We start from the raw sequence: 25,823 nt of genomic DNA, 5'->3' as shown, positions 1-25,823 counted from the left end.
AATGGCAAATTACAGAGTAACAAATAACAATATTATTATGATTTATGATGTACCGAAGTACATATGATATTTCCGTGTAGGATTTCTAGGTTACCGTATGATGAAGGATGGATAGAACAGAGAAAAATTCTCTCCGGCACCGGGACTCGAACCCGGGTTTTCAGCTGTACGTGTTTAGAATTTTTTAATAAAAAAAAGCCGCCCTAAATAAGGGTTCGAATAGATCGGCCTACTAATCAATTCATAAAGAATAATCATTAAAACTAATTGTGTGACAATTTGAAAGGAAAAAGAAAACATTAAGATAAATGATATGAAAACATAGGAAATCATTTACAATAAAAGTTTGTTGGGTACAAATGATTACTAATTATAGCTAAGGATGATTTTAACACATGAGATCCTATGGCATCAATCGTTGCACATATACAGTATATGTGGAAAATAATTGTATATTTCACTCAACCTTTCATTAGTTGTATCCCTGATCACACATACCTATAACAGATTGGCCATCCCCATTTTAAAAACGGTCACATGTGGAAGAGAGCAACCATCAGAATCGCCACGCGTCGTTTGGAAACGACCGCTAGATGGAAGTACAGTTGCTCTATGCAATTCAAATGAGAGTTATAACGTGACTTCTTATGCAGTAGCTAGATGGCAGTATAGTGAAATTGATAAAAGTTGTTGATGTCAAAGTCTATAAGACTGAGCAATCTGTTATGTGTGACCTGGGGTTGTGTGAATTTTCGCTTTTGATAGGTGGCAACCCTAGCAAGTGTGCCCGAGGCAACCACAATTCCGACTTGATCTTTAGGATTTGAGCGTCACTTTAACTGGATGTCCGTGTTTTAGCTATTACCAGTGAACTAAATTGCTTGCATTATGTCGTTTCTGGTGACACTTGAAGATGAGAGCAGCATTAGCGCATAATGCAGATGTCGCTCTAAAATCATTTCGATGTCGAGTGCACACGTTGGGTTTGGAGGTCATACATGGCACACGGTTACGACTACAGTGTGCGTACTGTTTCACTGATTATGTGTGTCGACAAATGTGCAGCACATGTCACTCTGGAATCAGTATTGTGATCGATATGCATCAAAGTTTTCATTTTTGCTTCATGTTTGCACAAACTTCACAATATAACCCTTCTCTTTCGTATGTTGTAACTACCAATAACTATGTGATTACTGATTATGTAAGGCACACTTTTGACTGTTCAGGCGATACTGAATGTAATTCTGTTAATTTAATGAGACATTAAGAAAGCATGGTGATCTTCTAAAGCTGCTTTTTTTTTTTTTTTCAAACATACGTTTTCGGTCCCATACAGAAAAAAAAAAACTTTCCTTTGTAACATACCTACGTTAATAGACAAGACTGGAAAATCGCAAAGATAAAAATGATAGCTCACTTCCCAAAGTTAAGGCTGGTTCACAATAAACCGGAAACGAGAATCGGAACGAAAACGAAAACGGTAAAATTGTTAAAATGTATACATTTAAATGTGAGCATTCACAATTAACGAAAAGCTTGCCGGAGCCCGAGATCGGGAACGGAGAGTTCGCCAAGTTTCAACTTTGGCGTTCACGATTCCGATCACAGCCCACTAGATTCATTCTATTGCCATGTAAAAGCTATTTTGTCGTCGTATATTTTGTAGCAAGAAGACCGTGACATAACCTATGCATTATTTTCTTCTGTGCTGTGCATCATGGAGCAAGTTTTATTTGATGAGATTCTAATATTGAGTGTTGAGGAAAATCCTCACGTTTACGATAAGCGGCGCGCTTCGTATAAAGATGAGAAAATGGAGGATATGTGGCTTTCAATAGCTGCATCTTTGAACACTGATCGTAAGCGAATCATATTTTATTACTGTATTGGTTGTATTACACATTACATATTCACGCTTCAATTCAATAACTACTGTTGTGTTCATTTTTGTTCTATTACAAATGTTTCTTCTCTAATTATTTTACGTTATGGTGGACTTAAAATAGGTTGTGATAATAAAGATGCATGGGCATATTTATAGTACCGTACCTAATGGAATGTTTCAGTTGAAATTTCGAAGTTGGTTAACCTGTGTTTATGTTGGCTGCCTTGTACTCATGAGAGAACGCCATTGGTCAATTATACACAAATAACATCAGAATGCGTAATATCGACTTTACATATCGTTATTGACATGCATATCGATATGCATAGTTGTCTACGTTCTCGGTTTATTGTGAATCAAAAATTTTCATATTCACGTCCTCTACTTCTCGTTTTCATTCTGGTTCTCGTTCCCGGTTTATTGTGAACCAGCCTTTAATTTTGAAAGTCATACATGGAGAGATATTGGATGTCCTAATTCACAATGTAAACTTGAACGAAAACTTAACGTTCACATGACTGCTAATTAGCCTACAACCGTTCAGAATAGAGTATAATTATTAGAGATGAACAAAACTAACTGCTGCTCTCGCTCGCTGTGTTCATTGCATTTGTATTTCGAGTCTCGTCTCGTCATTCTCGTGCGCTTCGAGTCTCGCTCATCATTCTCCAAATAGCATTTGGTCGGCGTGGAAAAATTTCGTAGCTTTGAATAACATATATCATTGAAATAAATAACGTTTTAAATGTTTAAATCAGACAAAAAGACAAAACAGAACAGTATCTTAGTTATCAAAATGTTCTGGTTCTATTAAAATTATGACATTACATATCGTTATATAAATAGAAAAAAAACAATTCTCAAAAAAATTTGCATTTCTAAGAAACATAAAATATAACGTTAATATCTTTCAATCATATTTTAAGATGACACCTCTTAACCTCAACTCATCAGTTCATGTTCAATGAGTGCTGTATTTTTTTTTTTTTTCCTTTTCGTTTGTTAGCTAATCTCAAATCGTTCCACAGAATGAAGTATCACTCATATGGACTATTGTACAGACAAAATATAAAACTCACTAGGAATTTAAATGCTGTATATTTTGACCAGAACAAAATGATAAACCGGTCAGTTGGATTCATACGGTAAGCCCAAATAACACAAGCTACAATCTGCCTATATTTCTTTATAATGTCATAGACGTTTGACTGAAAATGTTTCTTGTTTAATGTGTACAAATTATATTTCCTTAGTAATGTGCAGTTAATAATAGGCATATTGCTACTTTATACTTTATTTGAAGCTCCAAGTATTGTATATAGCACAAAATGCAGTTTAATCTATGTTGGTTTGAAGTTTGTTCATAAGTCTTCTGCCTAATGAGAAATGAATAATTTCTTACTGTTCGCCGTTCTAGGACAATACGTACTCCACAAAAGCTAAGAAGATTACTGGCAATTAGAGAGGAGACAATGTTGGTAGCGCCTCGTTCACGAAGAATTATAAATAACTCCAATGGGAATAGACTTTATTATTATCGTTATAGGCCCTATACTTGATCTCGATTATTATTATTATTATTATTATTATTATTATTATTATTATTATTATTATTACTTACAAATGGCTTTTAAGGAACCCGCAGGTTCATTGCCGCCCTCACATAAGCCCGCCATCGGTCCCTATTCTGTGCAAGATTAATCCAGTCTCTATCATCATATCCCACCTTCCTCAAATCCATTTTAATATTACCCTCCCATCTATGTCTCGGCCTTCCCAAAGGTCTTTTTTCCCTCCGGCCTCCCAAATAACACTCTATATGCATTTCTGGATTCGCCCATACGTGCTATACGCCCTGCCCATCTCAAACGTCTGGATCTCATGTTCCTAATTATGTCAGGTGAAGAATAATACAATGCGTGCAGTTCTACGTTGTGTAACTTTCTCCATTCTCCTGTAAGTTCATCCCTCTTAGCCCCAAATATTTTTCTAATAATAATAATAATAATAATAATAATAATAATAGTTATAATAATAGTAGTAATAATAATTATTTTATTATATATATATTTATATTTATATTTATATTTAATGTGCTGCACAACAGCCAGTGGCCAATTACAGTTCAGCACAAAGAATATAACAAAAACATAATACATAAATAAGAATACTATAATACAATGGTAATTAAGTATAATGCCTAAAAGAATACATAAATGATAAATCGTTGCCAAGAGCAAACTAAGTCTATACATTGAAGGGATCGAATTCGCAGCCATGCATGTTGGCATTTTTAATGCATCTGGAGACTGGTGAAAGAAATTTCTAATTTCTAATATAGAAAAGTTTGTGGGCTCTCATATCTTTTGTTCGAATACGTAAGGTAATATTGTTTAAGAAAGAGTCACAGGATATATCACCTTTGAGGACCTTACAAAAGAATAGATAATCTAGCTCATGGCGTCTAGCATATAGATTTTGACAATTAAAATATTCACATTTTCTCTCATAACTGTACCCTGAATTAAGGAGAGGCAGAGGTGAATATTTCAAAATCCACAAAATTTATCCGATTTGTTTGAAATTGATACTAAGTATGTTATTAGTAATGGACATACCGAGTTTCAACTTTCTAAGTACATTAGTTCTGTAAATATTAATAATTTTATAAAACTTTATATCGTTTGATATAAAATACTCCATGCACCATATTGTAAGAAATTTTCAATATTTATTTTTATTTATATGTTCAGAGAAGGTATATAAATAATGATAAGTATTAGTTTATTATGGGAATAATATAGTAATACAGTTATCTTGGTTTTAATTTCATACTTTTAAAGGGCACAAAATCAAAAACTAACATCGGAATATGAAAATAAAGATAATAAAAATTGAAAAAACCAAATTTTCCTTTTTTTTCTTCAGTTTTGTTCGAAAATTTCACCTCTGCCTCCCCTTAATGGGCAGAAATCTGAATGAACATAAAGATATAAATTTTCTTTGTATATTTTCTAATTTAGCCGAGTCTGTAGTTGTAATCGAGTTCCAAGCTACAGATGCATATTCGAGTTTCGATCGCACCAATGTATAGTAGTAGTAGTAGTAGTAGTAGTAGTAGTAGTAGTAGTAGTAGTAGTAGTAGTAATAATACGTACTTACTTAGTTACAAATGGCTTTTGAGGAACCCGAAGGTTCATTGCCGCCCTCACATAAGCCCGCCAGCGGTCCCTATCCTGTGCAAGATTAATCCAGTCTCTATCATCATACCCCACCTCCCTCAAATCCATTTTAATATTATCCTCCCATCTACGTCTCGGCCTCCCTAAAGGTCTTTTTCCCTCCGGTCTCCCAACTAACACTCAATATGCATTTCTGGATTCGCCCATATGTGCTACATGCCCTGCCCATCTCAAACGTCTGGATTTAATGTTCCTAATTAAGTGAGGTGAAGAATACAATGCGTACAGTTCTGTGTTGTGTAACTTTCTCCATTCTCCTGTAACATATCCCGCTTAGCCCCAAATATTTTCCTAAGCACCTTATTCTCAAACACCCTTAACCTATGTTCCTCTCTCAGAGTGAGAGTCCAAGTTTCACAACCATACAGAAGAACCGGTAATATAACTGTTTTATAAATTCTAGTAGTAAGAATAATAGTAATAATAATAATAATAATAATAATAATAATAATAATATAATATTTATATAATACACTAAAGCAATTCTAAGATTTAACTTTCCTGGCTGAGAACTGAACATTGCTATAAATTCTCACTACCATTACACCGCACGTACGATCGGAAATGTTATGCAGAACCAATAAAATTGTTGAGCGTTTTTTATTCCCATCCTTTAACATTTTGTCGCTCTGGGCAGTGCTCCGGGGCGTTTCAGTGACAAATACATTCCTGTCGATATGGTAATTCAGGCAAATACATTTGCACAAACGCCGGAATATTTGGGCAGTATTGGAGAGATCGCTTTACGGACGAACAGTTTTAATGAAATTATATTAAGTTCACAGGTGTGATGATAATGAATTGGATTATCCGACAGCTTTATATACTTTTTTTTTACCGTCCATGTGCGTTCCGATAACATCCACCTCGTCATATCGACATACTCGTCCACATTTTATAACTTTTGCCAACTGCGCACTGTACGTGCGGCTTATCTACCGAGGGGGTTGCTTCGCTTGCTGCTGACACGTGATTATGACCAGTCCGTATAGGAATTCTGATTTCGAACCGACTTCAGACCGGAGATGAAACTCGCAGACCTGTGAGAGTGCTCCATTCAAAGCTGTGAGGATTTTTTCAGGAAAGGAATAAAAATGGACCATTAATTGAGTTATCGATCTCGTAGGGCTATGAGGATTAGAACATGGGACTACGGGCAGGGCAGGTGATAATTCCATTATCTTCATCCTCGCATTCACTGATTATGTATCCGATTATAAATTAGCACTGCTGAGTTTTCCCAGCTGCACACATGCTTAGTACAAATTAATCGTGTTGTGGATGCTGCAACTATATTAACCTATCAAACTGATTTATGTATGAAATGAGTTATGTATTTCCCCTAGTCGTGAACTGTGTAGCGTTTCTGCTGCCATATCTATTGGGCACGGGTTCGATTTCCGATAGGAAAGTGGAGTTTGCCTTTTGCCCATATTGGCTGAGCCTATGCCCCTTCTTTTCTATTTGTCGCTTTTTCAATCGGTTATGGAGGATACTGTATGAAATGCTTGTTTATTTAGCAGTGATGGAAATGGTGATAACTACAGACGAGAATTTCATCCACTATACCAGTGATGTCAAAGGAAGCGCACTTTTCTGACCTTGACGTCGTGCGCGAGCAGCAAGCGCTACGTATGGGAAAAGGAGGGGTTGTGTATATGAATATGCAACCTGTTGGATTAAGAAAACAGTGGTGCACAAAATTTAAGCGGAACGTGAAATTTTATGTCATTTTTATATGGCTTCTTTCTGTTTAATATTATCTATATTGTCTGTGAAACAAAACTATTAACACTGATTTGTTAATATTGCACTTGTGTTCTAAATCTTAATAACATAATAGAGAGTTAAGAAGGAATATTCACTTAAATTCCGTAGTAGTATAATATTATACTGTATTAAGTGGATGAAACACGTCATTCATAAAGAAAGTGCTATTCCAAAGAAAGAGATTGAGTATGACATAAGTTGGAATTTATATTGATGGTATCTTTAGCCTTACAAAAGTAATCAATAAACTAATCAAAACAATATTACAGTATAAAGCAAAGTTACCTAGGTACTGTATCTGTTTTAAGTGTAACCAATATTACATAACAAACCTCTTATCGCATTATGCTTTTAAGGTGATATTAATTGTGAGCAACTTCCTATCATCAGAATATTAAATTATTTTCTCGAAATCTGCTGAAGCTATAGAGCTGACATTTTACAACACATGGGCACGTATCTTTTGCTTATGATGTAACAGTAGTTGTTTTGTTAATTCATTTCCTTACAAACAATTTCCATGCGAATATTTTCAAAATTTTCAATAGGTACACTATCTTCAGTAATACGTATAGCCTATACGGTATATTAGATTTACGAAAACATTCTGTAAGACTAATAAATAAATAAGCCTATACCTGAAAATTTCACTTTTCTATACGAAAAGTTGAAAAAATATTTCTTTTGAATAAAAAAATCAAACTTGTGAAAAATGAGCATTAAAATTAAAACTTACATTCTTATAATGCACTTATATTTCTCAGGCAAATCTAAAAATTAAAATGGATACAGTTTAATAAGTTCTCTTCCTTTTATCTATTGAATCAGTGCTGACTATCCCTGAATATAGCTCGACCAAGCGGCATATACCACCTCTTTCGTCTGTCTCTTTCCTTTCCGCTGTAAAGCGCTCAGGCTCTCCTGGGCTCTAAAGCGCGCGCTTGCTCCTGTGGGCATCAATTGACATGCCTGCACTATACAGTCAACTTCGGATATAGTGAATGTCTGCGGACTTTCATATTTCGTTCACTATATCCGAAGTGTCTCTCCCCTAACCTTAAATGACAAATGAATGATATTGTGAACAAGAAAATAAAATATTTCATTTTTGTGGATTACACTGTATACTGTTACTCATAGTTGATTTATTTAAACTGTGCTGTCTACCCACGTCCGCTTGCGAAAAACCACGTTCAATGTCACTTATAATATTCGCCTTATCTTCCTGAGAAAACACTTTATGCTTCGACAATTTTATCCAGTACACTCACTGTTCGTACAGGTAGAAATGACAAACGCTGTTATGGTGTGACAGCGTACTCAGCCTTGGAATTTCCCGGGCCACTTAGTGGAAACTGGGAGAGGGTTTATGGAGTTTGAAAGCCATCGAAATCTTACCTTCATTTATGCTCTGGACATAAGGTCCGTCTCCTCTTAATAATAGAAGGCAATTTCATTTTCCGTTGTTTCCATGCTGTCAGTCATAATGGAAATGTTTCTGAGAACAAACGTTGTTGTGAGCCAAGGTCGTCGCGCGTTGCCTGGATTTACAGTAGCCTACAGCTCATTGTCTAGAAATCACTAATCCTATTTTATACCTTTTTCCTTTGACTAAAGGAATAAGAGGGATGAAGTTACAGGAGAATGGAGAAAGTTACACAACGCAGAGCTGCACGCATTGTATTCTTCACCTGACATAATTAGGAACATAAAATCCAGACGTTTGAGATGGGCAGGACATATAGCACGTATGGGTGAATCCAGAAATGTATATAGAGTGTTAGTTGGGAGACCGGAGGGAAAAATATCTTTGGGGAGGCCGAGACATAGATGGGAGGATAATATAAAAATGTATTTGAGGGAGGTGGGATATGATGGTAGGGACTGGATTAGTCTTACTCAGGATAGGGACCGATGGCGGGCTTATGTGAGGGCGGCAATGAACCTCCGGGTTCCTTAAAAGCCAGTAAGTAAGTAAAGAAATAAGAAACTTAGAATGTTGTTCTCAACACATTATTTCAATTGTATACAAGAAGGTCTGACTTCAAATAAGAATTTATCAGTAATACAAGGTTCACTATAACCGAAGCGAGGGTTCACTATAAACGGAAATATTAATGTATATATTAATGTATGCGGGTCGGGACCAACGATTTAGGTTCACTATAGTCGAATGTTCACTATAACCAGAGTAGACTGTACTTTCAAATGGCTTTTAAGGAACCGCAGGTTCATTGCCGCCTTCACATAAACCCGCCATCGGTCCCTATCCTGTGCAAGATTAATCCAGTCTCTCTTCATCATATCCCATCTCCATCAAATTCATTTTAATATTATCCTCCCATCTACGTCTCGGCCTCCCCAAAGGTCTTTTTCCCCTTTGGTCTCCCACCTAACACTCTATATGCATTTCTAGATTCGCCCGTACGTGCTACATGCCCTGCCCATCTCAAATGTCTGGATTCAATGTTCCTAATAATTATGTCAGGTGAAGAATACAATGCGTGCAGTTCTGCGTTGTGTAACTTTCTCCATTCTCCTGTAACTTCATCCCTCTTAGTCCCAAACATTTTCCTAAGAACCTTATTCTCAATAATAATAATAATAATAATAATAATAATAATAATAATAATAATAATAATAATAATAATAATAGTGATGTCATCGTTTTGATTGTTCTGTTTTTCCACAATGTTTAATTTTTCACCCTTTCGTGCCCTACTTCTTTTCTTTCATATTTCTCTTTATGTTTTTCCTTACCATGTTCTTTATTAACATCATATATCTTCCAAGCAATGAGTTTTTTTCTCTATACCGTGATACCGTGCTCAAATCCCAGACACTGAGCATGAGTCAGATTATTTGTGCATGTCGTGAGCATGGCGCAAGAACACAGCTAAAGATAACGTAGAATAGAACTAGCAAGGGATAACAGACATACACCCTCTCACGAGATAAAACAGTATTCCTCTTCGGCAATACAACCGCTAGCACTACTACTGTTCTTGCAGTAGTATAGGAACTGTTAAATAGACCTATGCCTTTTTAAAATTTAAAGCCTATTTTAATTGCAGCGATTATTGTGAATGTGCGTAACTGTATGTGTGGTGATTGTGATGGTACGAATTGATGAATGAAGAGAGATTTGAAGGAATACTCTTTTTTAGTTTGCTTATTTTGCGACGCGTTATCAACTGTGATGGTTGTCTAGCGTGTGAGTGAAATGAAGATGTTAATGCCAGCGAAATGAGTACACAGTCCAGCGCCGAAAGTTACCCATTATTGCTCTTAATGGATTGACGGGAAAACCCCGAAAAAATTCTCAACCATGTAACTTACCCATCCAGGATTTGAACCCGGGCCCGTTCGTTGCACGGTCAGACAAGTTAACCATTATTGATATTGATATTTATTTAATACAGTATCTCTTAGCAAATAAATGTCAATGACATAGTTCCTTATCTCTAAATTAAAACTAAAAACATGAAAAAGGAGTCTTAAAATACTCATCAATATTATAAAATGTATCTATCACTATATACAGTTTTCTTCAAATTAAGCTTATTCAAACGTGTTACATGGACTGGGAGATGATTATATAACTGAAAGGCCATGATATGATGGTTGTTAGCTGTTACAGAAAGTCTACATTTAGGTGTGAACAATTTTTTATTATTCCTAGTACTATAGTCATGGATTTCATTATTATATTTCTTTAAATTTAAATTGCTTTTTCCATATATTAATAGCTCCACAGTATAAAGACTAGCTACGGTCATAATTTCTTCTTTCATAAATAATGGCCTAAGGTGGGCAGTCAACTTTGAATTTGTTAATAATCTGATGGTTCTTTTTTGAATAACAAACGCTTTGCCAATGTGAGCACCATTTCCCCAAAGTAATAAACCATATGTAATAATAATAATAATAATAATAATGCTTTGGAAAAAAAGCAAAATATGCTGCTGTAACGTAGGCATAAATGTTTTCAAATTCCTTAAAAGGTACAATACTCTAGATAACCTGGTGCACACATAGTCAATGTGACATTCCCAAGTAAGCGTACTGTAAAAAAAATACCAAACAGCTTAACCGATTTGTGTACATTAAGATTTTTAAAAGTGAAAATAATAGATTCAGTCTTACTTTCATTTAATAGAAGTTCATTAGTGGAAAACCATTCTTTTCTTGTTTTCTCAAGTGAAAATTTTGCATTGATTTTAAGTTCATTTAAAGTACTTTGACTGTTTATAAAGATGGTATCATTTGCATTGGCAATACTAAACACATTTATATTTTCCATTAGATCATTGATTATGATTATAAACAAAGTAGGTCCTAGGATGGAACCCTGTGGGGTTCCTCACTTTACTATTATAGATCCGATCTATTAATCCCACTTATAACACATTGTTTCCTGAATTCCAAAGCGGTGGATTAAAAGAATGCTGCTGTTATCAACTATTTCATCATATACTTTTTTTAATCGTTTATTTAATAACTCTGTATCAACTACGAGATTGTTTGGAGTCGGTGGGATTGATTAAAGCGGAATGAAGTTCTGCGAGATGAAACTCTAGATTCGCCATGGATTGCCTAACATTCGCCTTAGTCTATATGCGAGAAAAGCCTCGGGGAAAAAATCGACAGGTACATAGCTTTACTATGATGCATATCTTACCATATTCTCTTTATCTTTTCCCTGTATTCTCCTTGTTTTCCTCGTCTTCCATTATTCTCCATGTGTTCCCCTTGTTCTTCTTATCATCTCCTTGTTTTCTCCTTGTTCTCCTTATTCTCCGTGTACACCCCTTTTATTCCTCTTTTTTCCAGTTCTTCCCATTTTTATTGTGTTACACCTGCCAATGTGTTCCTTGTCTTACACTTGTTCTCCTCATCTTTCTTTTATTCTACTTGTATTCACCTTGTTATCCTTGTCTTCTCGTTTTCGCATTGTATTTCCCTTGTATTTCTTTTGTCTTCCTTGTCTTCCCGTTCTTGTTGTGTTAGCAATGTTCTTCCCGTCTTCCCCTTGTTCCCCTTATCCTCCCTTTGTTGGTCTTGTGTTCCCCTTCTTCTTGTATTCCCATTGTTCTCCTTGTTCTTTTTGTAGCAGCGAGAGGGGTGCATTTTTATGTGATGGCCAATTCCAAAGTTGCCCTCTCCCATTCCTGATGAGGAGAAGTACATAGTTCTACATTTTCATGTAAAATTTCTGCTTCGGAACTAGGAGAGATGGCGGTGCACAAAATCACTAAATTGTGCACCAATATGCCTGGGTTAAATCCCAAATCTCTCCGCAGAGCATATGAAGAGAAGACATATGTCACTGTTGATAGTGATTCGTCCGTCGGATGGGGACGTTAAGCCTGGCGGCCTTCTTGGTGCTATTCGACAGGAGTAGGCTACGTGCCGGCACCGAGTTTCCATTTCTCTCTTCCTCATCCATTCCCTACACTACACTTACACGAACACTTAACATACACTCATCCCAGTACACGACATAACTCTTCACAGATACACATCATGCATAACGTGGCCCGCCGAGGGGTGTGCAATTTGAAAATGGGTTACAGTCCTGCCATCTATCCGCAGAATGCGGAACCCGAATCACCCAAAGTGAAGTGGGTAGGCATTAGACACACACACACACACACACACACACACACACACACATACACACACAAATTAGAAATAAAAATCGGTCCAAGCGGAATTCGAACCCACGCCTGGCGCATCTTAGGATTATATTAGTGCAACTCGTTACTCCTATAGCACGCTGGTGGTCTTCAAGGTGTTGTCTCCTATTTTCATTCGGAGGACTCCAGAAAATTACGAAAACCTTTAAAATCCCGAATTTTCTTCGGTTAACCGTCCGTTGCGAACGTTGAAAACTTCAAGACTAGAAATACATCTCTGTAAATTCATGAGATTCTTAATGAGAGCACAGGAGTGCATTCGTGTTAGCCTATCGATCTCCATGGCGGGTTGTGAAATCTGTTTTATTGAGCCTCTGATAATAAAGGCTTGGTTTCCATATTTCATAAGCGTCGTGGAACATGATATCATGTTCGAGACGAGCGTGTCTTCTGTCAGTCAGGTGTGGAGGAATTCACTATTTCCATATACCTTTGTATGATTGTCATGAGATAAGAATTCCTCCACATTTTCACTGGCATCATTCTCTCTTATTTCTGATATCCCTGTACTCGCTGTCTTTTCCTTTTCGGGTCCGGTTATTCTGATGAAATGTTCCGTACATTTGTCTGGGGACATAGGTTGTTTCATATTTTTTAAACAATGTTATTTACATGCACAAAGCTACCGACATATCTCAGGAGTAACAACTTGGACTCGTGATTGGATACTACGCTCAGGTGTGGGTTCGAATCCTGTTTGGTCTGATTATCTATTTGGGGTTTTCTCAGGTTTCCCTGATCACTATATTGCTCAGCCTTATAGGTTTGATGGCAACAACTTTTATCAAATTTACTATACTGCCATCTAGCGACAGTAGGAGGCACGTCATAACTCCCATTTGAATTGCATGGAGCAACTGTACTTCCATCTAGCGGTTGTTTTAAATCTACGTGGCGGTCATGGTGGTTGTTCTCTTCCACATGCTACCGTTTTTAACATTACGATGTTCAATCTGTTATATATTTGATCAGGGCTGTAAGGCAGTTGTCTGATGGCGAATCTTCGGTCTCATCTCAATAAAATACCAATTCACTGCCGTAAATTTCACTGATAATAGATAATATGACAGTTTATACAGTATAGTAAATGAGCGATGAAAAGTACATTTACAAAGTTAAATTTCCTCTTCCAATGGAGTTTTGGGGTGTTGCGTGTTTGGGCTTAAATTTTACAAAATAGAAATTTAATTTTGAAACGACGAAATTGCACTTTTATAGCTCTACGTATAAATCATATTTCGTTTTATTCAGTGATGTTCAAATTTTCCTCCTAAGGGAATTTCTTACAATATCAAGGCTCGATTCTCTCCTTCAAAATTTTCATAACGGTAGCTAACTCCCGCAAAAGAGAAAGTGGCCAACAAAAAAAGTACGCAGCTGCTAATACCAAAATGTCGAACCAATTATTATCAAATGAAAGTAAGATATTATGTACAAACATTTATTTTATATAAATTATTATATTTAAATTTAATAATATCCTTATAGGTTAATAACTCGGGATTTATTAGAAGTAGATTCTAAGACAAAAAAATCGTACAAAAATAGCGTAAAATGATACGTCTTAGTAGTATAGTATTTGAGTATTCATTGCTATGGTATGTGTCATGTTTGAAAAACCCACGCTTACAATAAACAACTCTATCTTTATTATATCATCAGTGTTATTTTGATACCAGGAGTAGAACAGACATGTGCAATGATCTTGCTCTCACGAAGTTGCCATTTCTTTCTATCTTATCTCGTCCCTTGCATCCTAGCCTGACGTGAAAGTCATTCATAAGAAAAATGACAGCGTCGTGTCACTTAGAAGACATAATACATTCACAGTCAATTGTATGCCTTTCTATGCACTTCTTGAAGATGAAATCTGAGCTTGTAATGGTTTCGTTAGCTATCTTATGCACATTCTCTGTCGTAATATCTAAGAGTTCTGATTTTATATATAAAAATATCTTTTTCATATACCAGAAGGACAGTGTTTTACACATACCAATTTTAATTATTGTACAAGACACAGTAATGGAGGAAAAAAATGTTTAATATTTCCAAAAATTTTACTGCTGTAAGCTGTACCTAACCCTTTAAAAGAAATAACTAATGCCACTATCAGGGGTTTCTTACAAATTTTAAAAAACCATTGCTATTATTTACCTTAATTATTGAACTTTTAGAATTAGTGACTGTTGTAAACTTTAATTGTCTTTAACTTAACATTATATTTAAGGCATTATATAAATTTATTATTATCTGGTATGCATTGTCTACGGGCAACCTCAAAATTTGAGGAAGCAAAAAAATAATAAATAAGAGCGCAGTTTGCTAAGATTTAAATAAAGGCACAAACGCTAGCTCGTTCATTGGAAGAATTTCTGGGGATAAACAAACTGTAAACTGAAATAGAAACGTTTTCGGGAAAATTAATCTTGTATTTTAAATCTATCTTTTTAAGTAGACCTTGTAATGAAACATTGTACAGACGAATATCGAACGCTGTTTCTTTGGATAAGAGACGTTTGACGTTTGCTTATTAAACTGCGGCTGTACTTTACCTACGAAGTTTAGGTCAGTGGGTGAAGGCAAAGACTGACATGTTTCAGACGCGTCTGTGAAGTGTGCACTGTACAGCAATGTGGAATGAGCTTGCAAATGGTTAGTATTCTGACTGAAATTCTAACTGGAACGTGTGTGATACGCGATAGGCTGCACGTCAAACGAGATAAATAAAATAGTGAAATAGAGTCGTGTGTTGTGTATGATAGCTCAGCTAAAACAGTTTAACTTCTGGAACTGGGGCGCTGCGTAGTATAGGCTTCTGCTTAGTTGCAACGTAGCATAATAAACAGACAGTTGTTTAATCTGTAACACATGTGCCCAATAACCGCAACTTATCATTGCTAAGTTTCATCTCTAAATTTAACCTTCCGGTACAGGTCAGCCCGGCGCATGCGTTTCGCCACAGTCTCTTTGCATTCTTTAATATAGTGCGGAGGTGTTCAATTTGAGTTCAAGGAGGAACAAATGCGATTCGAAAGCAAACTCTGTAGGCTGCCAAGCGCTGTAACGTAGTAGGCAGGGTCGTGAGTTCGAATCCCACTGCGGATATGGATGTTTGTCCTACATCTCTTTGAAATCCTGTGTTCGACGTCAAGCTGACTACGCCAGGAGAGTCCCAAGAAGAATAAAGAAGTCACGTTAGCTTGTTGACGAGACTTGAAGGACGTAGGTTCAATATTAGACGAAGGGAAGAGCTTCAGAGCTGCTCTGGTACTCGCACTCTGAAAAGTGTATTATCTGCTCTCTAGAACAGAACCTGCTAAATTTCTGTAGACAACAGATCTACCTAATAACTAAGAAATGTCAATATATATATATTTTTTTTTTTTAATTTTTGTTACTTATTTTTAAAGCTATAGTCCGACCATCGGATCTGTGCCCCCGTAAGATATGCGAACTGAACCTTAATTCCTTTTCAGCCTCGGCAATTCATTTCTCCACCTGTATTCCTATTTCTCTCTTTTCTATCCCTCTCTCTTTCTCTCCCCCACTACTCACAATTTTGAGCCTTCTTGCGGGACAGTTTATTTGCACTTGCAGTCCAGTGTTGTCAACTCAACATGAATACTGTAGCACGGAGTGGTGAAAGAAATATTATTAAGCAAGTAATAGCATTTTGCATAAGTCAATCAGCGTCATTAGACCTACTTAAGTTAAATTATGAATAAGTAATAATTAACCTTACAGTATTATAAGCAATATTCAAGAGACATGACACTGTTTGACGGAAGTTTGGCAACATCCCTATTCGGCAAGGTTCGTGGCCTGCTGTTTGACGTAGTGGGAGAGAAACGGGTGGAATGGGGTGAGTAGAGGCGTTAACTTTTCCAAGAACGATGACAGCGCTGAATGGGCATAGATCCGATGGTCCGACAATAACAAAAATACAGGTAAATACAAAATACAAATGGTATAAAATAATAGGGCTGCACATAAGGAAAAAGTAGGATAAAGTTGACTAATGCCGTGATACCCCTAATCCCATGATACTTTTTTTAAAGTGAATGTCAGTCAAAACCTTGCCGTTCGATCATAGCGCCAGACATCCTTCTCGAAAGAGTGCATCTTTCAGCTATTTTTGAGACATCGATGAACTTTCAAGCAAGATAACTAATCCCATGACAGTCAGTGAAAAAAAGTATCACGGAATTAGGGATATCACGGCATTAGGCAACTTTATTCTATAGATTATTTTTAATAAATTTGAGGACTGAATGAGCAGTGCTCGTGTTCGGTCGCAGCTTAGAAATAAATATTATACAAGATGAATACAAAAATAAACTAGACGCTAATATAAAAGTTACAATGAAATATCGCATGTAATATAAATATTGGACTCTCACTTTGAGAGAAGAGCAGAGGTTAAGGGTATTCGAGAATAAGATGCTCAGGAAAATATTTGGAGCTAAGAGGGATGAAGTTAAAGGAGAATGCAGAAAATTACACATTGCAGAACTGCACGCATTGTATTTGTTGCCTAACATAATGAGGAACATTAAATCCAGACGTTTGAGATGGTCAGGGCATTAGCATGTGTGGGTGGATCTATAAATGCATATAGAGCGTTAGTTGGAAGACCTGAGGGGAAAAGACCTTTGAGGAGGCGAAGGCGTAAACGGGAGGATAATATTAAAATGTATTTGAGGAAAGTGGGATATGATGGTAGAGACTGGATTAATCTTGCACAGGATAGGGACCGATGGCGGGCTTATGTGAGGGCGGCAATGAATCTCCGGGTTTCTTAAAATCTATTTGTAAGTGAGTAATAAAATATTAAGTGAAGAAGAATTTACAGAATTTTATACATCGGTTAACTAGGACAATTTATGAAAAAAGATACTAAATAAATATGAAATATATTATATATGTTGATAAAAAAATTCCGAAATTAGAGAATACAAATATAATATGGGCTAATAAATTTATACACATATAAATTTACTTTAATCACATTGAAAACATTAACACATTTTTAATTTTCTTATTTTATTTCAATTGGTTATAATATTAAAAGTTTTGGGGGTAATTTAAGTTCAGAATTATACAACAGAACTCAAAATTGATGCTGTTTTAAACCAGCAGATGTGAAACATTTAGGCTTTCTTAATAACTTATTAAATTATTATTTCGGTTTGTACCATAATCATGTGCCTGTAATATATTTTTATTTCTTTTTGTGATGAAAATTTAACAGCGTATATTTATAAATTTACTCAATTTTAAATACATTAAATTCAGAATAAATTAATTTACTATAGTTTGACAATAATGATAACGTTTCCTTCAACGAATTTTATTTATTCGTTTTTGTAATAAATTGAATGGATTAGGATTAGTTCTTGTAATTCCACGCCAAACAGTAATGTAATAATGAAACAATATATCGATGACTAAGAAGTGGTACCTCGTATCCGTAAAATTGCAGATGAATAAAGAAAATGTTTTAAAAATTATTTTTTCTCAAAATAGACAAACTTTTATGTGTTTCTGCTTTGCAAAATCGTCTACTCGAAGACAACATATTAGTTAACTGTCCAATTTTATTAACATAATAATAATAATAATAATAATAATAATAATAATAATAATAATAATGTAGTTAATCTAATCTAAATAATAATATATTTAAACTAATTGACCATTTTCTGTAAATAGAGATATCACTTCTTAGCCATCGATATTTATCATCATCGGTTACGTGTCAGCAATTCTAGCGGGCTCGGTAGCAGTTGAGCAAGTGCGAAATATAAGACAGTACCAGCCTGAAGACGCTCAAATTGGTATTCTCAACATAAAATAATAAAAACGTTGGACCCAGGGCTCATTAACCGCAGTGTTAACCTCTAGAAGTAAATGCCGAACTTTTATACCTGGCGCACTGTAGGAAGTGTTAAATGTTATGTTTTATTTAACGACGCTCGCAACTGCAGAGGTTATATCAGCGTCGCCGGATGTGCCGGAATTTTGTCCCGCAGGAGTTCTTTTACATGCCAGTAAATCTACTGACATGAGCCTGTCGCATTTAAGCACACTTAAATGCCATCGACCTGGCCCGGGATCGAACCCGCATCCTTGGGCATAGAAGGCCAGCGCTATACCAACTCGCCAACCAGGTCGACTGTAGGAAGTGTATATGTGTCGCACAAACGTGATTATTACTATTATTATTGTTGCTATTATCATATTCATCATCATGATAGGAAACATGATCGAATGACCGCAGGGGAAATTGGAATACCTCGAGAAAATCTTTGCCAAACACTATCATTTTGTCTATTCGAAATTCGAATGAAGTGTTTTGGCGCTCTGTGTGTTCAGCTATCTGTGTATCTTGTATAAAACAAATGTTTTACATATAAATAGAGAAACACCAAATACAACTTTCTTCCTGAATGAAAATTAATTAAAACTGCGTCCGAAGGGTCTGAAAGAAGTTTTATGCAACATTTTACTTCCTTAGTTTATAAAATCGCACGTGCTAGAAATCGGGGTAATTGACTGGCCACATTGTGCTAATTGTATCGTCCTTGAGTTAATAATCGTGTGAACATTATCTCATGAATAAAGTAGTGTGAAATTTCTCTTTCGTCGCCTCTATTAGTCTTTTATTGTTTTGTTTTCATATCGAAACACTGCAGCAACGCGTTTTCCAGCATGTCTATATTTACCCACGCGTAATTTCACACAGTTTCACACCTGACGAATTTATTGGGTCGCTAGAAATCATTTCGACTACACACTCTTATTCTTTTTAATTAATTTTATTTGTATTGTTACATTCACAGAAGAACTAATCACCACTATGGGTCAGTAAATTGAAAGAGAGAGAGAGAGAGAGAGAGAGAGAGAGAGAGAGAGAGAGAGAGAGAGAGGAGAATTGGGAAGAGAAATTTAGAAGTTACGCAAAACGGTCCTCGTAAAGGGGTTAAGGGCTGAAAGAAACTGAATATATGAGCTCCAAGCCTTTTGGTCACTTGTCTCACTCCGGGTTACGCTGCTCCACTGAAGGAGCTCTACAAAATTTTGAAGGGGAAAAGCCGAAAATGGACGTAACCTCTTAGGTACCACGTACGCGAGGGGAGGGAAATGCAATCGAAATCTGACCGCAGGACGGAGGAAGAAATGGCGAAATTGTAAGCCCGCACATTGAAAGGAACTTTGTCCTTTCGCAGTGCAGGTATGGTCCGTCTCAGGAATCTGTGGAGTAGAAAGACGAAACAAGACCTCTGCGCAAGTAGTATATGGGAGGGCTAGGGCCAATGACTGCTCTGGAGGGAGGCATTGCTAGAACGAAGCGAGCAATCGCTTGCAGGAGGGGATCATTTCTACTGGGTGTTCAATTCAAAGTGTGTCATGGCTTCGTGTATGCCGTCATATGGCTAGTCGATGAGCCTAGAGAATTCAATCTTCCTACACTTCCGCAGAGGTGTATTACCTATGTGTCTGAGAAGTTGCATAGCAAGTACGGCGTTCATTCTGAAGAGTACTTACTGATATGTACGGTAACGCCCGTAGTGGCAGGAATGTGAACTGTTTGGAAACGTGTACTGAGGTGGGTTTTTTTCTTACTGTCGGGAAATGGGGAGAGGGTATTTGTTGACATTAACTTCGACGGTCAACATGGACACGGAGCATTTGATTTGTATTGTGGAATGTTGCCGTACGGAACCGATGATAACAAATACCCTGCGTACGACTTGTCCGCGCAAAACACAGTTCGAAAGAGGTTATGGTAGCACACACACAGTACAGACCGTCATCTGTTGCTACGACGTTCAAGTTATACCGTACACGTTCTCAAGTTCAGATTGAACGCCTTGTTTAATAGGCAATTTCTCTGACATAAAAGCTGAAACTCGCTTCAAATCGCTGACTCACAACAGTGACGTCAAGACACACTTTGAAATGAACACCGAGTATTTGAACTCTACCTTCTACCACGAGCATCTTACCCCTTAGCGGACTCGAATTGATGCTGCCCGCAATACACTCCGGCACAGATAGACTCCGCCCCCATACTCCACAGATTCCTAGGACGGACCATAGTGGGTCAGTGTTAGCGCGCTGGGCTTATAACCTATTATAACCTAGGATGGTAGGTCCGGGTTCAAATCCCGGTCTTTCCACCCGGAATTTATAACATATGTTCGGCAAGCCCGTGGCCTTGGCAGCATAGGCGTTTTCTCTGGGTACTCCGCTTCCTCTGTGATATCCAAACAATTCTTTATCATCATAATCATAATCGAGTCTGTGGTTGCAGTGCTAGCACGCTGGCTTTCCATCCAGGTGGCCCGGATTCGATGCCCGGTCAGGTCTGGGTGGAATTAGTGGTGGAAAAACAGACATTGCACAGGGTTTTTCTCGGAGTACACCCGTTTCCCTCTTTCATTCCTCTAATATTCTCACTTCCCCCTCATTTCACTATCACCTACAATAGTAAAAATAGGCTGGGGTAATATCTGGGGGTAGTACAGGTTTCCTATACTGATCTGTATTCTAAGGGCTTGGGGCTCTGGCTCGAGCTCGTCAGGGCCGTGCGTTTCTTTCATCTACCACCATATGGTAGTACTTGAATGACATGGTTACGTTTCTCTATGCGACATCACAGAAACGTAACCATGTCAATCAGAGACTATCATCGTGTGGTAGATGAAAGAAACTCACTGTCCGATATTACCCGATGTCCGATACTACTCGACTCTCCCCTATGTATGTATGTATGTATGTATGTATGTATGTATGTATGTATGTATGTATGTATGTATGTGTGTATGTATGTAACTCTGACGAGGGATTTCGGTCAAGTTATGCCGTGTCGGTTTGTTGTTATCTATGGCAGCATTCTCTGAAATTGACAAGTTCGATTAACTCGAAAGTCGGCCTGAAGGTTATGCAATGGAATTCTTCCTGATGTTTTATTTTTATTTACACGTGTCCAGTTGTTACAACCTGTTACAGCTGGAGCTACGCATTAATTTATGTAAATGTAATTCATAACACATCGGTAGACTACTTGCGCAGGTGAATATGGCAACATATCATAATTGTAATGTATCAGGTAGCGGGAAAGGACGTTCATTAGGTTATGGCCGTTTATTTTTACGTTCTTGTACTGTGTTCATAATCTCTGTTAAATTACTATAATTTTACTTTCTTGCAAACCGGGACTTAATGCAAGCCTCAGGACCGATAGGTTGCGTTTAAGTGAAGCTAACATGGAGTGTTATTGATCAGATTATCGATTGCATTTTCTAATAGAATAAATACACCTAGTGAATGAAAGTCTCTTGCCTTGAGCACGTGCTGTCTGCCCGTTTTATTCATATAATTGAAGCGTTTTCTGGAACAAGAACTTAACTACAAAATCTTGAATGTGAGCTAGAGTAGGCCTATCAAACATTTTAGATTTCATGTAACAGCATTGCGCAGAACGTTATTCCAATGTTCTTAGATGGCGCTGTGTTTGTTGGAGAGAAATAATATCTTGTCAGGAGGGAGGTGTATTATTAAGGATTCGATATATGCTGGAAACGGAAAAGCGACGTAACGTACATTAAGGGCGCATCTACAAAACTGCAAGTTCACAGTAAGGCCATATAATTATGGAATGATTTTTCCTATCGTTGTCTGCATAGCAAGGTACTGTCTTTGATTTTTTCTCGTGTCCATTGTAATTTTCAAACGATTCTTTTTAAACATAAGTAGACTTCATTAAAATATTTTAATAACTAAAGGTTTACAATTCATTTTGAAAGTTCAGATAAGTCAATTCTAATAATATTACTTAAAAATGTTGTGATTCAGTCATGTGACTTATCAATTTAATTTAACCTACATTATAGTTTAGTCGTCCTGGGTAGCGCAGTCGGCATAGCGCTGACCTTCTGTGCTCGAGGTTGCAGGGTCGACCCCGGCCCAGGTCGATGGCATTTAATTGTACTTAAATACAACAGGCTGATGTCAGTAGAGTTACTGGCATGTAAAAGAACTTCTGCGGGACAAAATTCCGGCACACTGGCGACGCTGATATAACCTCTGCAGTTGCGAACGTCGTTAAATAAACTATAATTTAATTTTTTTTAACAATATAGTTTACATTACATACATTTGTTGTGAACGTTTTCTCCTTAAGTCCGGCATCTCCAGACATATGAAAAGAATTTAGATATCATAGGGACAAATTGCAATTGGATAAATATACTGACATATACGAGTACATATAGTGTGTACAAAAAGTTACATGAGTGAATATACGTGTTGATATATGTATATAGTTACAAAATGTCATTGTTAAAATTACATGGATTAAAATAATCTAAAAAAAGTTAAAAATATGGTGTACTTAGGTTAAAAGCAATGTTATTTGTAAATAACTTTAATTTTTCGTCTTTCGTTTTATGTTACGTTACATTCATATGGTTTATAATTGTGTTTGTTATTCACATGTCTTTTTGTATAATAACTTTGTGAAACAAACGTATGAACCACATACGTCTTTAACATCTATACATATGTGAAAAAAAATAGTTGAATCACATACATCATAAATATGTATGTGCAATAGTTAAAACCATTAATTTTTTGGCCAAGATTTTAAAATAATTTGGCTTTGATAATGTATAGTTGTAGGATATAAGCCTAAAGCCTCTTAAAGGCACTATAGCTATTTTTAGAAATAATCTGTTCATTCATTCATTCATTCATTCATTCATTCATTCATTCATTCATTCATCCAGTCATTCATTCATTCATTCATTCATTCATTCATTCATTCATTCATTCATTCATTTTATTCCATAGATCTTACATGAGCAATGAAGCTTTAAGATGTGGAACAAGTCAAAATTTTACAATATTACAATTACAATTTTTACAAATTTTTATAGTTTTACAATTTAGTAATTTTCTACAATTTTTACAAAGTTGTGCAATTTTTACAATATTTTGGCGAGATGTAGTGAGATGAGGTGAGGTCCGAGGATTCGCCAAAATATTACCGGGCATTTGCCTTTTGGTTTGGGGAAAACCTCGGAAAAACCCAACCAGGTAATCAAATCAAAAGCGGGTAATCTAATGAAAGGGGTTGATGCCAAGGACTCGCCATAGACCATCCGGCTTCAGTCCCACGGCTGTGGACAACCTCGGAAGAAACCAAAGACCAAAGGAGGATCCAACCCAAGCCCGAACGCAGCTCTGGATCAGCAGCCCAGCGAGTCTGCCGACTGAGTTACATCGATGGCTCTACTAAAAGTATACAATACATAGCCAATCAGATTATTAAATTTACAAACGAAAACGATCATTCATCAGTTGAGCTATATGTATAATACAAAACAAGCAAGTTAATTAAATTTAAGGCATAAACAATTCAACCAGTTGTGATATACAGAAATTGATAATACATATCATGCAAACTACTTCAAATTACAAAAACAAACAATTTATCAATAGAGCTATATAGATTACTATTCAATTTAAAGCATATGCAATTCATCGGCCAAAACTATACAAATATATACAATACAAAGTAGCATACTTTCATTAAGCTATAAAAATTTGTGCAATTAATATCAAGTAGATTAATTCAATCTATAATCATAAACAATTCATCAGTTGAGCTATACAGATTACTATACAATTTACAGCATATACAATTCATCAATTGAGCTATACAGACTACCATTCAATTTACAGTAGCCTATATACAATATATCAGTAGAGCTACACAGACTAGTAATCATTTTAAAAGGATATACAATTCATTAAAGCCGGAAATAGGCTATATATTTTATTTCAAGTTTTATTTTATAACTTTTGACGTTTTATTGTTTTCTAATTCTTAATTAATTCTTTGTCAGCATTTAAGCTAAGTTAAGGTATATTTTCACTAATTTTCTTTCTTTTTTTACTCTTTTTGTTCGTTATTCTTTCCCTGTGTGGCAACTATTCCTTGTAGAAGAAGAAAAATAAAATTACGTAATAGGTAGAGAATGATAGACATACGCTTACGGAAACTTGACAGAAAGGAACTAATTGCTCATTGGAAATTTCGTGTGCGAGAAATAGTTTTTGATCTGGTGGCGTAGATCGCTCATGCCGTGAGGTGCGGGCGGGCGGGCGGGCGGACGGTATAAATAGCGAGTCGCCGAGTGGTTTTGGAACTCGAGGGCCCGCTGCGATGTGCAGTCCAGAACATGTTAGTCCTCCAATGCTAGATCAATGAGTTTACGTGTGGGATGCCGGCTCAGGCATGCTTAGCACAAGAATCTCAGTCAGTGCCGGCGCACGTAAGAGTCCGGTCCGGGATGGAAGGCCTCTTCGTGAAGCACTTCCTCAAGAGGGTGAGTGAGTGACTATTTACAGATCGGCACAGGTGCGACGGACGTTCCTCTGTCTACCAGGATATATTTACTTTCGACTTCTTCCGCAAATTTTGCATGACTTCTATTTGAATACGCCAGTGTTATAATGAGATTGTATTGCCCGTCCGTTATAGAGTTGCAGTTTTCACGCGAGAGAGCCACAGCTTGTTGTCATTCTTATTACGGTGTAGCAGCCGTGGCGAAAATGTGATAGTGCGCCGAGCCACTGTGTAACCTGCAACGTGCATAGCACCTATGGAGGGAGGCGGACACTCGAAGGGGAAGTGGAGCAACTGTCTGACTTATTAACGGATTTTCATTTTCCTTATGTCAAGTACTTAAATATAATTTTATACAGTATAAGGTTACAAACTAATGTTTAGTACGTCTAACGAAGAAAGAAATGAAAAATAAAACATAGGATTATCACAATCTATTAACTGTCTTCAGAATGTTTCTGCGACAGAGTTTCAAAAATCAGGACTTATGTCACTTACTGCCAGTCGTAGTTGATCACGAATCTATCTGTCTGTCAGTCGTGATCTAAATTTGGTTTTTACTATTTTCATTGTTGAAAATACTTTTTCACAAACGTAAGCTGTAGCGAACATGGATTCAACAGAGCAAGCGAAAGAACGAAGCTTTGGATATTTATTTTTTGGCAAAGATTTGAAAACTTAAACATTTGTCAAGTCCTTACATCTAGCTGTCATTTAACATCACATTGTAAATCTGCGAGTTTGAATTGAAGATTTAATCGCATTATTCGTACATGTGCTGAAAAAGGATCGATGTACAGAGATGA

The 25,823-nt window shown here is 36.5% G+C and overlaps 1 protein-coding gene across 7 annotated transcripts in view; it reads left to right on the top strand.

The window, feature by feature from the left end:
* LOC138713282 (microtubule-associated protein futsch-like) overlaps positions 1-25,823 on the top strand; it is a 1,205,925-nt gene that overhangs the window by 372,076 nt on the left and 808,026 nt on the right. For 4 of the 7 annotated variants that reach the window (XM_069845260.1, XM_069845264.1, XM_069845259.1 and 1 more), the window contains exon 1: positions 24,878-24,997. The exons of the other annotated variants lie outside the window; for them this stretch is intronic. In XM_069845260.1, the coding sequence (XP_069701361.1) occupies positions 24,893-24,997 (105 nt within the window). In that variant the 5' untranslated portion in view covers positions 24,878-24,892. Of the gene's footprint in view, positions 1-24,877; positions 24,998-25,823 lie in introns of those variants that run through there. 7 annotated transcript variants of the gene reach the window in all.

This window comes from Periplaneta americana, chromosome 14, assembly GCF_040183065.1.
Source record: "Periplaneta americana isolate PAMFEO1 chromosome 14, P.americana_PAMFEO1_priV1, whole genome shotgun sequence".
Classification (NCBI taxonomy): domain Eukaryota; kingdom Metazoa; phylum Arthropoda; class Insecta; order Blattodea; family Blattidae; genus Periplaneta; species Periplaneta americana.
Note: the sequence above shows the minus strand (reverse complement) of the source record. Positions and strands in the feature narration are given on the sequence as shown.